Source organism: Alligator mississippiensis, chromosome 16 (assembly GCF_030867095.1).
Source record: "Alligator mississippiensis isolate rAllMis1 chromosome 16, rAllMis1, whole genome shotgun sequence".
In the NCBI taxonomy this organism is placed as follows: Eukaryota; Metazoa; Chordata; order Crocodylia; family Alligatoridae; genus Alligator; species Alligator mississippiensis.
This window is the reverse complement of record NC_081839.1, coordinates 11,836,727-11,851,265: the sequence shown is the minus strand read 5'-3', so window position 1 is coordinate 11,851,265 and position 14,539 is coordinate 11,836,727. Positions and strand designations below refer to the sequence as shown.

Below are 14,539 nucleotides of genomic sequence, written 5' to 3'. Positions count from 1 at the left end.
ACACAGGAAGTGGCAGGCTTCTTTCCACACCCCCATTGCATGCGTAGACTCCCAAAACACTTTCCACTGTTTCTTCTTCCCCACACCTCTCCTTTGGGCACCTAGATGAGCTCATCAAGCCCCATCTGTGTTGCACGTCTCTCAATGGCAAGATATTATTTGCAATCATCCATGCTAGGTCAGCATGGTCCCCTTTTAATTGTTTACCTGCCACCAATCTCCACACCTTCTTCACTTGTTCTTCTGCGAAGTTTTCCACAACCACCATCCTGTCTGCCTTAACACTTTCATCAATTTCTTATGATCCTTCAGGACCTCCATCCTTACCTTCCCTATTTTATACCTTTGCATGAATCCTTCCATCCTGATGTAATAAATCGGTGGTTGCCATGCCCATGGACTCTTCAAAGAGGTCTGATATATTCCCCATGTTCTCAAAATTGCAGCTGCGTGAAATCGGGTGATATGCGCTGCTTTCCCCTCTTCTTCCATTACTGCCTTGCGTATTGCTCTTACATATTTTGCATAGACAAACATTCCCAAATCCAGCAGCCCCCAAACCCTCATCTCTCTTGCTTTGTATAGTTCAGCTTTAGGCAACCTTTCTTTTTTGTGAAACTATTGTCAATGCCATTTATGCTTGTTTTAAAATGAGTGTGTCTGTCTTGTTAAGGCTTATCTGTGCTACTGCTTGGGGTGGTTGACTTCCCCCACTCTCTCACTTGCATTCCTGTAGGCTTTGCAAGCTTACAGATTGCTTTTGCATTTAGGAAGGCTTGCATATTCCTGCCTCTTCACTGCTTCCTGCCTTATGGTCTCTACTCTGGGCTGGAGCCTAGAGGTGTTAGTGGCAGGAATCTGCTTTCTGGCTCTTTCTCTGACTCACTTCCTTTTTTATCAGGTTTCTTCTTCCTGGCTTTCAGCCCCTGCTTTTTCTCTTTTTCCAGCCTGTCTCTGGTTCTTTTGCTTGATCCATTTCCATTCCTGTTGTCTGTAGGGTGTCTTCTTTCTTCCCCACCCCTACCTCCATGTCTGAGCTGTTTGCGGTTCCCGTTTTCCTTTCCATTCCATCTCCTGTGTCCTCCTGCACTGCCTTAGTCACAGAAATTTCACTTTCCTCCTGTTTCACCCTCCTATGGGTATTTTTCTGCCATTTTTACCTCAGTGTCCAACCCTTCCTCTCCTCTGCTCTCCTCTTTTGGGTTTTGCTGTTCCTCAGGGGCTCTGACTGCACTTGCAAAGGCTTTGAGGCACCTATGATACAAGCGTCCCTCTCCCTTACAAACAGTGCATTTTAGGGACTCCTGACACACTGCTGCTCTATCACCCATCCCTTCACATCTGTAGTGTACCGTGAATGGACAGTGTGCACACAGGTGCACCACCTTTCTGCCTTTGCTGCACCATTTTGGGTGCCTGCGGTATACTATAAAACCCAGTGTGCCCTGATTTGAATCACTGATGGGAGGTATGCAGCACCCTACCTGGGCTCCACTTGACTGCTTGTAACACTACTCATGCCCTCCAAGATCCTGTCCAGATACTATACTCGTCCCTTACTTTCTCTATCAACATTACCCCTTGGATGTACTTTTCCAACCGTCTCTTTCTGTTTTCTGCCTCAAGTAAATCCTCCTCTTGACTTTTCTCCTGTTATGAACTTTATCCCTCTTAATTTCTCCCTCCCACATTTCTCTGCATATTTCTTCCAAAAGTTCTCATTCCCTTCTCTATCCCAGTAAATCCATTACCAAGTCCTTTGGTTTGAGAAAGTAATCAGGCTGATGAGGTTCTCCACCCGCACCTCCAAAAATATCAAACAGTACCTTCTCCAGGAAATCATATCTAGTTGCCTTTATCTGCAGCCTCTGCTCCTCTCTAGCTTCTTGCAGTACCTCTTCCATGTTTTCCTGCCATGCCACTGACAGCGGGCTGGCCTGCCATTGTGCTCCCACTGCCCTCTGCTTCTCACCTGACATACCTGTCTCCTGTTTTCCTCTGCCCCATTTTCCTTCTGGTGTCATCACTCATTATTGCTGCTGTCCACTCTTCTTCTGTCTCCAGATCTTCATTTCTGCTCTTCAGTTCTTGCTCTTTAATTCTTTTTCCACCTCATGCTAGCTCTGCCATTGTTTTGAGCTTCGGGTCTTCCTCCTTACACTCTGACACTACAAAGACAGGTCAGTGCAGCCCATCTGAATTAAAATATGTATGGAAGTGTTCAGTCCCCCTTAGCACCTAATCTTTTAAAAGTCATGGTGAGTGACCATATTGCATACATTTCAACTTCCTCTTCATCCCTTCAGCTAAGCTGCACCTTTTTTCCCATTTTTAATGATTTCTGTTTCTTCACCAGCCTTGAATGCCCAGCAACATCACCAAACGCCCCAAACAGTTTATCCCAAATCCCTATGTTGACCTCTGTCTCAGCCTGTTGCATATAATTAGTGTGGCCCTGCTCTCCATGAGGTGAAGCCAGACCAGGTTGCCCTCTGCTTCATATGCATATACATTCTTGGAGGATCCCATGACTTATGACAAGAACACATGGTTCCAGTCATGAATGGGGGCTTGTTAGAGGTATCTGGAGTACACACATAGTGGGCAATGCTGAGTTGTGAGGTTACCATAGCTTAAAAAACTGTTGACTTTCCTGGGATCTAGATCAATGACCTATATAGTAAAACATGAGCCTTTGGGCTTTGGACTAATATCCTGTGCGGCTTTTTGGTTAAGATGAAGGGAGACAGGGGGCATCTGAACCTCAAGGTTTCCAGGCCTGGAGTTTTTTCACAGTGGATGTCTGCCTGGATTTGGGGAGTATCTGAAGCTCCAGACCAGTGAGTCTGGGCAGGAGGATACTTGCCCAGTGGTAGAGCCACACAGACTTTACAATGGAGTTCTGCTTAGTCAAATTTTGGAATTTGACTACTGGGATTTGCTCAGTTGAAACTGAAACTGATTTGGCCTTGAAAAAGATAAAATTAAAAAAAATAGTTTGTGCTATTTGTAAGTAGGTGCCAAAGCACTAGTTAAAAAGTGTTTTTGGAGTATCTGTGTTAAAACTTGCAGCAGATTCAGAAAATGTAAAATGCATTAATTCTGGGTGAACTAAATCTATGGGAACTATGTGCAAATTACTACAACTGTGTTTATTTCAAGGTTAGGTTTTTATAATTTGTCCCTCACTTACATGTGCTCAGAGAGAGCAGGGTCTGACAGTAAGGAGAAGGGGAAGGGGCTGCAGGGGTAAGAAGTTGCGGGGCAAAGGGGCTGCCTGACCCTTCCCCAGATTTATTTTCCCTGCTGTAGCAGTGGGAGAGGGACAAATTCAAGACAGACTTCCAATAATTAGATTCTATACCTGAAAAATTGTATCAAACTTATACATTTTCCATATATAGAATCTAATTATGGGGGTGTTGTCTTATAATCAGGGTCATCTTATATTCAAGTAAATACAGTATGGTGTGGTCCTTTCTATTTCTATTTTGGCTTTGGAACATCAGGTTTCAAAGCATAAACTCCAGGCCCATCACATGTTCATTACAAGTGCTATCACCACTTTGTAAAACAATTGTCATTATTAATTGCTTGATAATAACTTCTTGTCTGAGTGCTGCTGTTTCATTTCTAAACGTTTTCCTATTCCTTCTCTGTTACTGTCAGAGGGACATAAAGTCTCTGACTCTGTCCATACCGTCCTGAGCATGGTTAATGAAGAACAAAAGGATCTTTAAATGACATGAAGGATGAAAGATCATGGTTCTCCATGATTATATACAGTACATGATCTTTCACAAAGTGGGTGCACGTCTTTTCGAGGCTCTAGCTTAATCTGTATCTTTTAAGTAATCCAAAATCTGGCATTCCCAAATCTATTAATCCCATGACCCATATGTAGAAAATTGAAATGTAATGTTACAACTGCATATATAGTTCTGCCTTTTTAATAGGGTTACCTTGGACTTCACCAGTGGCACCTCAACTAATCATTGACATAGTAAATCAAATGTTGCAGTATCAAAAAGCAAAGCCAGATATGTTAGTCTGGACCTTGCATCCCTCTCTTCAGCTCCTGTATCACCCAGCAATGACAATTATGTTGGAGTGAGTTTAGCTGGAGATCTGTGTACAGTGTTCTTGGCAATGAATATTTCATACCCACCTTCTCATTTAGTTTGAACATTTCTGTCAAAATATCTTTCACTCCAGGGAGCGACTCCAAAGGATGGACCAAGTGCAGGGTGTACAATAATAACAGCCTTACTGTCACTGGCCATGAATCGTCCAGTGAGGCAAAATGTGGCCATGACTGGAGAGGTGTCATTAACTGGAAAAATTCTTCCTGTTGGTGGAATCAAGGAGAAAACTATAGCGGTAAGTGCTGTTTCTGGTTGTAATTGTCTGCAAGTCTGTGCACTCTGCCAATATGTTAACAAGGGCAAAGGTAAGGGCCCTAGAAGTTATTGTAATAATAACTCTATAGTGCTTGGCAAATCTTTAGCTGGTATGTTGTAGGGCATTGGAGCAGGTTGCAGTATGCTACAGTCTGCTGTGTCAAAGGGTACTGAGAGATTCAACACTGTGAATATGGAGATATTTTCTGTGTCGCTGACCATAAAAAGTTTACCTCAATAAATATCAAGGGCTTTCCCTGTATTTTGCCATGAAATGAAGCCTAATTTTAAGGTATATTGGGCAGCATGCTGTTGGAATTTGGCAGTTATTAGACAGACATTAAGGTCAGAAGGACCCTTGGATTATCCAATGGGATCTCCTTTATAGATTCATAGATTTGTAGAGTTGGAAGGAACCTGGTAGATCATCAGGTCTGATCCCCTGTTCCAGGCAGGAAAGAGCTGTGGAGTTAAGTAACCCCAGCCAGATGCCTGTCTAATCTCCTCTTGAACACCTCCAAGGTAAGGGAAAGCACCACCTCCCTTGGAAGCCCATTCCATATTTTGGCAACCCTCACCATAAAGAATTTCTTCCTGATGTCCAATCTAAATCTGTTCTCCTTCAGTCTGTGGCCATTATTTCTGGTAACCCTGAGGGGGGCGCCCTGGTAAACAAAGTGTTCCCTATTCCCTGCTGACCCTCCCTGGTGAGTTTGTAGGCAGCCACAAGATTACCTCTCAGCCTCCTCTTGTGGAGGCTGAAGAGATTCAGGTCCCTCAGTCTGTCTTCATAGGGTCTTACCTGCAGGCCCTCAACCATACGAGTAGCCCTCCTCTGAACCCTCTCAAGGTTGTCCACATCCCTTTTGAAGTGCAGCGCCCAGTACTGGACGCAGTACTCCATCTGCAGCCTCACCAATACTGCAAAGAGGGGAATTATTACTTCCCTAGACCTGCTCATGATGCACCTGCTGTTGCAAGAAAGAGTGCGGCTAGCCTTGCTTATTACCTTGTCACACTGGCGACTCGTTCATTTTTGCGTCAACCAGGACTCGGAGATCTTTTTCCACTGTTGTGGTACTCAGAATGGTACCCCCCATCCTATAGGTGTGTTGGAGATTCTTTCTCCCCAGGTGCAGCACCTTGCATTTATCCTTGTTAAATTGCATTCTGTTCTGCCCACTTCCCTAGGCTGTCCAGATCTGCGTGGATTTGCTCCCTGCCCTCCAGTGTGTTTACTATACTGCATAGTTTAGTGTCATCTGCGAATTTGGACAAGGTGCTTTCAACACCTTCATCCAAATCGCTGATGAAGATATTAAACAATACTGGTCCAAGGACAGAGCCTTGGGGGACACCACTGCCCACATCTTTCCAGAGGGAAACCGAGCTATCCACCACCACTCTCTGGGTGCATCCCATAAGCCAGTTTTTTACCCACCTTACTTTGAAAAAATCCACATCGCAGCTACTCAGTTTGCTCTAGGAATTGGGTGTGACACTGTCAAAGCTTTTTTAAAATCCAGGTAAATAGTATCTACTTCCACTCCTGCGTCTAAGCACTTTGTGACCTGGTCATAAAAAGAGACCCAGTTAGTCAAGGCAGGATCTGCCTGCTATAAACCCATGCTGGTTGCCCCTTAACATTGTGTTACCCGCTGGCCCTCTGCAAATGGTGATCCCTTATGATTTTTTCTAGGGTCTTGCTGAGAATAGAGGTGAGGCTAACTGGCCTATAATTACCTGGGTCCTCCTTCCTCCCCTTCTTGAAGATAGGGACCACGTTGGCCCCTTTCCAGTCCTCTGGGACCTATCCTAAGTGCCATGAGTGCTCAGACAATCATGCCAGTGGTTCTGCTATGTCATCGGCCGATTCCTTTAGTACCCTTGGGGGAAGATCGTCGTATATTACGTCCTCTTTAAAATTCACAGTTACCTCTGTAATCAGTGAATAAATTGTGTCTAGCTAAAATATCTCTTCCAGAGAACCATGTGAAGATATCAAAAGATGGAAAATCCATTGCTGCTTCACAGTTTTGTTCCACTGGTTAATCGCTATCAATGTTAAAAGCATGTGCCTTATTTCTTTCTTGAATTTAGTTTCAGCTTCCAGAGCCTGTTAGTACCTGGGATTATCTCTGTATGCAGCATTACCTGTGAGAAGTAAAGTGTAAACACACACTTAACATGTCAAGGTGACATGCTTTACCTACACACAATGGGCATCTGAGAGAGGGGGAGGGAATTTGTTTGGAAAGCTGCTGGCAGGGACAAGATGGAGAGAAAGGAAAAACACGTGCAGAAGCACCACTCATAAGGTGGTTCAGGAGAATTTGAATTCCACCACTCCTGCCCTGCGGGGGGGCCCCCTCTGCCCCACTGCACCTCCTTCTCCCACCCTTCACACAGATCTCCCTCGTTCTGCGCAAGGATTTGGGGAGCAGCTCGCTTCTCCAAGGGAAGCGCAGAGCTCACTTCTCATTAGCAGCCCAACTGAAGGTGTAAGAGAGGAAATAACAGCCCCTGCCAGCAGCTGTCTGGCTCCCCTTGCTGGCAAGTGCTGGCAGAGCAAATTCCCAGGGCAGTTTTTTTCCCTCTGGATAGCTTGTCCTGTGAATGTGCTAACATCTGCCAGGGGTCAATATCAAATGTTTTGCTTAAGTCTGTTTTGTTCCCTTTGTCTAGGAAATTGTTTTTCAGAGAGAAGTTAGGCCAGACTTTCCTGGTATCTAACTTCATTAGATTCCAATTCATCCCATGTTTCATTTACCTCCATGTCTTTGTTTTCTTTAAAATTTGTTTCAAGTCCTTTGGTCAGTGACCAGTGAGGTCAGATGTGTCATTGCCTGAATTATGTCCCCATTCCTTAAATATAACTACTACACTTGATGTTCTCAATCATGTAGTATTACTCCCTGCTTCAGAAATTAATAATTCTTGTTGTCAAACCTCTGACTTCATGTGCCAGCTATTTCTGAATCTTGAGTTGAAAACTATCCTGTACAACCTGACTTTATTGTATGAAGATCTTTTGGGGTTTCCTTCCAGCTCAGTTGTAGTAATTTTCCCACCTATATCGTTATTCTCATCATCCATCTTGCCTCTGTACCCCATAGTCAACATCATCAGCCTTTTTGAAAACTGAGAGGAAAGTTCTTTGGCCATCTCTACCAACTCTTAGCCTCAGCCTTGCTACACAGCAGTCCCACTTATTTTTTTGTTCTTTCCTGCGAAGCTGAAAAAGCACTGTTGCTTGTTTTTACTGCACTTTATAGAGTATAACACTGATTGACTTTTGGTAACTCTCAATTCTATCCCAATAATTCTTCACCTCTGAAAGCCTTTTCTTCAATTAGGTTTCTATTTCTTCTCCTTTTGTAGGCAAGAATTCAAGGACTTAAATCCATTCAAGTGCAAGGGACCAGCAGGGGACATTATGCTTAGTGGCAATCAACATGGGTTCATTAGAGGCAGGTCCTGTCAGACCAACCTGGTTGCCTTCTACAACCAGGTCACAAAAGCCTTGGACACAGGTGTTGCGGTGGACGTAGTCCTTCTGGACTTTAGGAAGACTTTCGACACTGTCTCTCACCCCATTCTCATTAAAAAATTAGGTGACTATGGTGTCAATGCCTACACAGACAGGTGGGTCGCAAATTGGCTGGAGGGCCACAACCAGAGAGTGGTGGTGGATGGGTCATTTTCGACCTGGAGGGACGTGGGCAGTGGGGTTCCCCAGGGTTCAGTCTTCAGGCCCCCACTGTTCAACGTCTTTATCGACAACTTGGACACAGGGGTGAAAAGCACCTTGTTCAAGTTCGCAGGTGACACTAAGATGTGAGGAGAAGTGAGCATGCTAAAAGAGAGGGACAGGATACAACTAGATCTGGACAGGTTATGGAGGTGGGCAGATGAGAATCGGATGGGTTTCAATATGAACAAGTGCAAGGTGCTGCACCTGGGGAGGAAGAACCAGCAGCATACCTACAGGCTGGGGAGCTCCCTTCTTAGCAGCACAGAGGCAGAAAAGGATCTTGGTGTCATTATTGATTCCAAGATGAACATGGGCCGCCAATGTGGGGATGTGGTAAGGAAGGCTAACTACCTTGTCATACATCCATAGATGCATCACGAGCAGGTCCAAGGAGGTGATCCTCCCCCTCTATATGACAATGGTCAGGCCACAGTTAGAGTACTGCATCCAGTTCTGGGCGCCGCAGTTCAGGAGGGATGTGGACAGCATCGAGAGGGTCCAGAGGAGGGCCACCCACATGATCAGGGGGCAGCAGGGTAGGCCCTACGAGGAGAGGCTACAGGACCTGAACCTGTTCAGCCTCCACAAAAGGAGGCTGAGGGGATCTGGTGGCCACCTATAAACTTGCCAAGGGGGACCAGCAGGCATTGGGAAGAATCCCTGTTCCCCTGAGCACTACTGGGACTAACAAGGAACAACGGCCATAAGTTGACTGAGAGTAGGTTCAGGCTAGATATCAGGAGGCAGTACTTCACAGTCAGGGCAGCTAGGAACTGGAACCAACTTCCAAGGGAAGTGGTGCTCACCCCTACCCTGGAGGTCTTCAAAAGGAGGCTAGACAGCCACCTAGCTGGGGTTGTTTGACCCCAGCATCCTTTCCTGCCCATGGCAGAGGGTCAGACTTGATGATCTGCTTAGGCCCCTTCCGACCATACCAACTATGAAACTATAAGTGTCTGTGGTCCACAGTCCAGTCAATATCACCATTTGCTTCCTTTCGTTTATAAAGTTTGTTCTTTTGAAACACAAAACCTTATTTAGGATTTTACGTTTTAAACTTATGGTCACTTGAATCAAGGTTGTTTTAGATTTGAAGTGATTGTTTTGAAGAAGTCTCTTATCACATAACTGAATGAGTTATTGTTTATTAAAAAGGGGTAACTAAACTGGGCTGCTAATGTCAAGTGCCACCCCACACACTCCTTTCTTTCCCATGCTGCCATTCCTGAACAGGTTAACTCCATTGTGAAGCCTACATCAGATTTTAATTATACCAGTTGTATCATTTTTTCTCCTGCATTTTCATTTTTTCTCTTTGTTATCACTCTTCACTTTGTTCCTGACATACTGAATTTGTTCCAACTTCATATTTGACACATCTTTTATCGCTGCTTATCATTCTCTTCACTGTGTCACCAGAGGAGATTAGCTCCCCTAGCTGTGAGAAGACAGCTATCCTGTTAGGACAGTCTCCTTTTCCACTGTGACCCAGTGCTCAGCAAAACCAGATCTTTAACTTCACATCAGTCACACAACCAGTCAGTGGTTCACTTGCAATATTTTTTGCATCATCTTCCTTATAGACTGAAAGTATCTGGGTAGATTACTAATTTAGTCTTTTTTCCACTCTTCCAACATCTCTGAACTCTTTTATAATCTCTAGTTTTATATTATACTATATCATCTGTTCCAGTATATGTCACTAATTGTTACTTTCTGTTTGAGAGAGTAGTAGTTAAGCCATGTTGGTCTGAAGTCAGGCAAAAGTTAGGATAACATGGCACCTTAAAGACTAATTTGTTCAGAAAGGTGTAAGTTTCATAACATCCAAAGTAGTGGGTTGTTGCCTACAGAAGCTCATGCCTTTCTGAATGAGTTGGTCTCTAAGGTGCCACCCTATCCCGCCTTCTGCCTTACTTTCTGTAATGTTTTAACCAAGAATTAGTGGCAAAAGTGTCTGCATTGAGTGACATCTAGATGATTGTGTGGGTATTATGGTTTTACAAGGAGATTAGCCAGTTTTTTTCCCTGAAGGCAATATTGATTTCCATTTAGTAGTGGGTTAAAATTGATAGTCTACCCAGCCACTGACAACAGCAGCCTCTTAATACCATCTGTGCCTCTCACTGTAGCAGGGGTCCTCACACATCCTAACTTTTCTCATTACAAACCAAAATTGTGCCACAGTCAAGAGGACATGCAATTTTTTGAGATGAGCATCAAAACATAAGTGAGAATTTGACTGCTAAACACGCTTTCTACCACAGTCCAGATAACATTTTTTTCCTCCCTAGGCCAAGAGAGCTGGTGTTACCTGCATCATTCTTCCATCAGAGAACAAGAAGGACTACTATGACCTTGCTGACTTCATTACAGAGGGACTAGAAGTTCATTTTGTTGAACACTATAAAGAAATATTTGACATAGTATTTTCAAAACCTGATTCTTCTGGAGGTTGACTAAAATATTTGTATTGAAAGTTGGTCTGTTCCTGACTGCTTTACCCCAGTCCAGAAACAAGAGGGAGCATAAATATTGCTGCTGCGCAGCCACTCAAATGGATGACGGTTTAATTTACCACCACCTTGGTTAGAATGAAGTATTTCTCATGTATAAATACAAAGTGAATTATGATTTAAGTAAAATATTTCCACTATGCTTGAGCTTTGAAATGATTCCTTAGGTATTTGCACAGTGCTGTTCACCACTAGTGAACCTACTCAGTCCCACCTCAAGTAGTATAATTCCTGTTCCTAGTGGAGAATGCTGTTGTTAGCCTGCTTGTAATGGGGTGTTTAGGTTGAGTTAGCAGGATGTCTTCCATGCTTCAAATGGGTAAAATGTTCTGAAAGTACTGACAGTTTTTTTCTGATTTGCTCAAGAGAACTCTTTCTATATTCTTTATTTACTAATTCTTTATAATATAGCAAGAAAATACACTGGAGTAAAGGTGGAGGTGGGGTTGCTTAGGGCTTGTCAAAAAACTGCTCCCAGAGGGAAGTGTGTCATCATTTAGATCATCTTAATTCATCTAAAGAAGTCACTGTTGTTCCAGAATGTGTCCACTGAGGAAATCAATTGGAAAACACTGCACATTGAAATGAGACCTAAGAGAAAAAGTTGCTACGTAAATGACTGCAAAGGGTTTATGCATATGCTTGCATTTCGCTAGGAAATGTTCATGTTTCTGTTGTCCTAGTGAGTTATAGGTGGAGTAAAAGGCATTAATATGGCCCTGCCACTGTACATCACTATACAGTTAAACATGGTTTGAGACTAAGTACAGAGTCTCAGGTAAGACCTATGGAAATCATTCAAACTCAGGCCAGAGTTTGAAAATGTGTTTAGGACACACAAAGCAAATATTCTGAAATGGGAAAAGTAGGTATACAAAATGAACTTGACCAAAATGTTGATTGCTAAAAAAATAGATTAGATTTACTGAGGAAGAAGGGATTAATCCTGTTGAAATTTAAGTGAGAAGCAAGCTTTGTTTAGTAATATATTTTATTAGACCAACTACATAGTTGAGAGAAACGTCAGGCAAGTTTTCTGGGAAAGACGCAGATGCAGCCTAAGCCAAATACAAGGTTAAAAGTAGAGGTGCACCGATACATCTGTCCCATATCAGTTCGGCACCAATATAAAGAAAACTGACAGTATTGGCAATTGTTTTTTTTTTGGCTGATGTGGCCAATAATGTCACCAATAAATGCCCCTGTGCACGCATGCAGCCAGCCAGGAGCACAGCCCGACAAGTAAGTCTGTTGTGGGGGGAGGGAAGGGGCCTGGTGGGGGCAGATTGAGTCCCCCACAGAGAAGCAGAGAGTGGGGTTGGGACAGGGGTAGATGCTGCCCAGCCCGGGCAGGACACAGTTTGGAGCTGCGAGTGGCTTGTCCAGGGCTTGGTGGCTCCTGCTGCTGCATGCACTCCAGGAGGGCATTGGGGGTCGGGTGCTCCTGGATCTGTGCGGGCAGCACTGGGCTCTTCCTGGCAGGGGTTGGGCTGGGCTGGGCTGCGCTTGGGGCAGGAGACAGCGTTGCTGGGAGAGGGGCTACAGTGAATTAGCGCCCTACGTAGCCCTGCTCCCAGCTCTGCTGCCACATAGCAGGACTGAAATAGTGGAGACATTACAGGAATGTTGTTTGAAACAGGAATTTCCCTGTAGAGCTATGTTTTGTAGCACTGTGGGCACATCTGTACAAGATGCTGTGGCAGCCCCATGGCATCTGTTGGCAGAAACGGTGATGCTGCAGCAGTGTAGCAACAAGCTTCCTCATTATAGTGCATTGCTATGGCAACGTAGCAACCAAAAATAACTGCTTGGCTGACAAGGCAAGTACAGGCTTTTACTGCGCCATCTTTTAGTGCTTCCGAAAGGAAGTACTAAATGATGGCACAGTAACAAAGGTGCCATACGGCCACATGTAGATGCACCCTGCATGTATCATCAAAGCGTCCCCCAGCATCCCACTTCAAAGATGGCGGGAGGGAGAGTAGAGTTGAAAGTCCCTGAGTGCTGCCTGGGCTTTGGGTGGTGGGAGGAAGGGGTTGTTTCTGTTGCTGTTGCTGTCACAGTGGGGCCATCTCCTGCCAGGAGAAGATCCAGGAGGGGTGCAGTAGCCTGGTCATAACCCCTCTTCCACATTGAAGATCATGTGCCAGCAGCTCCATTTCCTTCTGGCCCCAGATGCTTGGGTCCCCCATGGTGTTGAGGCACAGCTAGAGCCCTGGACTGCAGTGGGACACATGGGAGACCAAGTGGGGAGCAGGTGAGGAAGGGGGGACCCTTCTACTGCTGCTGTCCCCAGTTGACCTGGAAGCAGGGAAAGCCCCAGGACCACTCATGCCCTGCTCCAGCCAAGGGCTACAGGGAGCAGCTGTACTCCCTCTACCATGTTTCCTCTGCCAGTTTGGGAGAAGCCTTCCTGCAGCCTCTGGCTGGAGTGGGACATGAGCCTCCTGTTCCTTAGTCAGCTGGGGCAGCAGTGGACTTCCAGGTGCTCTAGCTTCCTGCCTGCTCCCCAGGTGTCTGCTGTGGTCTAGGAGCAAGTATAGGAGCAGGGGATCTGCCCACCTCTGCTGCCACTATCCCTGGCCAACCTGGCACCCCATGCTGCCTCTTATTGAAGCCCCCAGGTGGAGCAAGGCGAGAGCAGCCCTGGGGCTCCCCCACTCTGGGTCACCTGAGGACAGCGGCAGTGGGTGCTCAGAGGCAACCCCTGGTGGAGTGGGTGAGGGGGGGATGGGAGGCAAAGAGAGGTGACTGCACTGGAGAAGGGGCTACTGACTGGGGGGAAGAGTCTTACCTGCTTTTGTGACTTAAATCCCTAGGAGCAGCTGCCATGGCATAGTCCACCTTGCAGGGGTGGGGGAAGGAAGCTGCAACCTCACCTACAGCACCAGTGGCATCTCCTGTACCCCCTTTCTCAAATTCCTAGTCCTGCCTATGCCTGCTGCCACTGTAATGGGCAGTGAGAAGAACCTACTGCTGCCTTGGGGAGCCATGCAGCAGTAAGGGCTCTCTAGGTGTCAGAAAGCCTGCTGCTGCTCTGAACCATGGGGCAGCAGCAGGTTTTCCCAACAATCACTTGACAGCTTGCCTGGTGACCCCCCTTCTCCAGCAGGGGAGAGGACAGGCTGTCAGTAATCAGGCTTCCCGGGGGGGGGGGGTCATCGAGTCCGACCCCCTGCATAGGCAGGAAAGAGTGCTGGGTCTAGATGACCCCAGCTAGATACTCATCTAACCTCCTCTTGAAGATCCTCAGGGTAGGGGAGAGCACCACCTCCCTTGGGAGCCCGTTCCAGACCCTGGCCACTCGAACTGTGAAGAAGTTCTTCCTAATGTCCAATCTAAATCTGCTCTGCTAGCTTGTGGTCATTGTTTCTTGTAACCCCTGGGGGCGCCTTGGTGAATAAATCCTCACCAATTCCCTTCTGTGCCCCCGTGATGAACTTATAGGCAGCCACAAGGTCGCCTCTCAACCTTCTCTTGCGGAGGCTGAAAAGGTCCAGGTTCTCTAGTCTCTCCTCATAGGGCTTGGTCTGCAGGCCCTTAACCATACAAGTGGCCCTTCTCTGGACCCTCACCAGGTTATCCGCATCCCTCTTGAATTGTGGCGCCCAGAATTGCACACAGTCCTCCAACTGCGGTCTGACCAGTGCCCGATAGAGGGGAAGTATCACCTCCCTGGACCTATTCGTCATGCATCTGCTGATGCATGACAAAGTGCCATTGGCTTTTCTGATGGCTTCGTCACACTGCCGACTCATGTTCATCTTGGAGTCCACTAGGACTCCAAGATCCCTTTCCACTTCCGTGCCACCCAGCAGGTCATTCCCTAGGCTATAGGTGTGCTGGACATTTTTCCTCCCTAGGTGCAG

The 14,539-nt window shown here is 45.9% G+C and overlaps 1 protein-coding gene across 1 annotated transcript in view; it reads left to right on the top strand.

Moving 5' to 3' along the window:
- The window catches only part of LONP1 (lon peptidase 1, mitochondrial), a 67,627-nt gene extending 56,815 nt beyond the window's left edge, over positions 1 to 10,812 (top strand). The window contains exons 17-18 of the mRNA XM_006262131.4: positions 4,216 to 4,380; positions 10,449 to 10,812. Coding sequence (XP_006262193.4) covers positions 4,216 to 4,380; positions 10,449 to 10,613 — 330 coding nt within the window. The 3' untranslated portion in view covers positions 10,614 to 10,812. The remainder of the gene's footprint in view (positions 1 to 4,215; positions 4,381 to 10,448) is intronic.
- Positions 10,813 to 14,539: the final 3,727 nt, after the last annotated feature.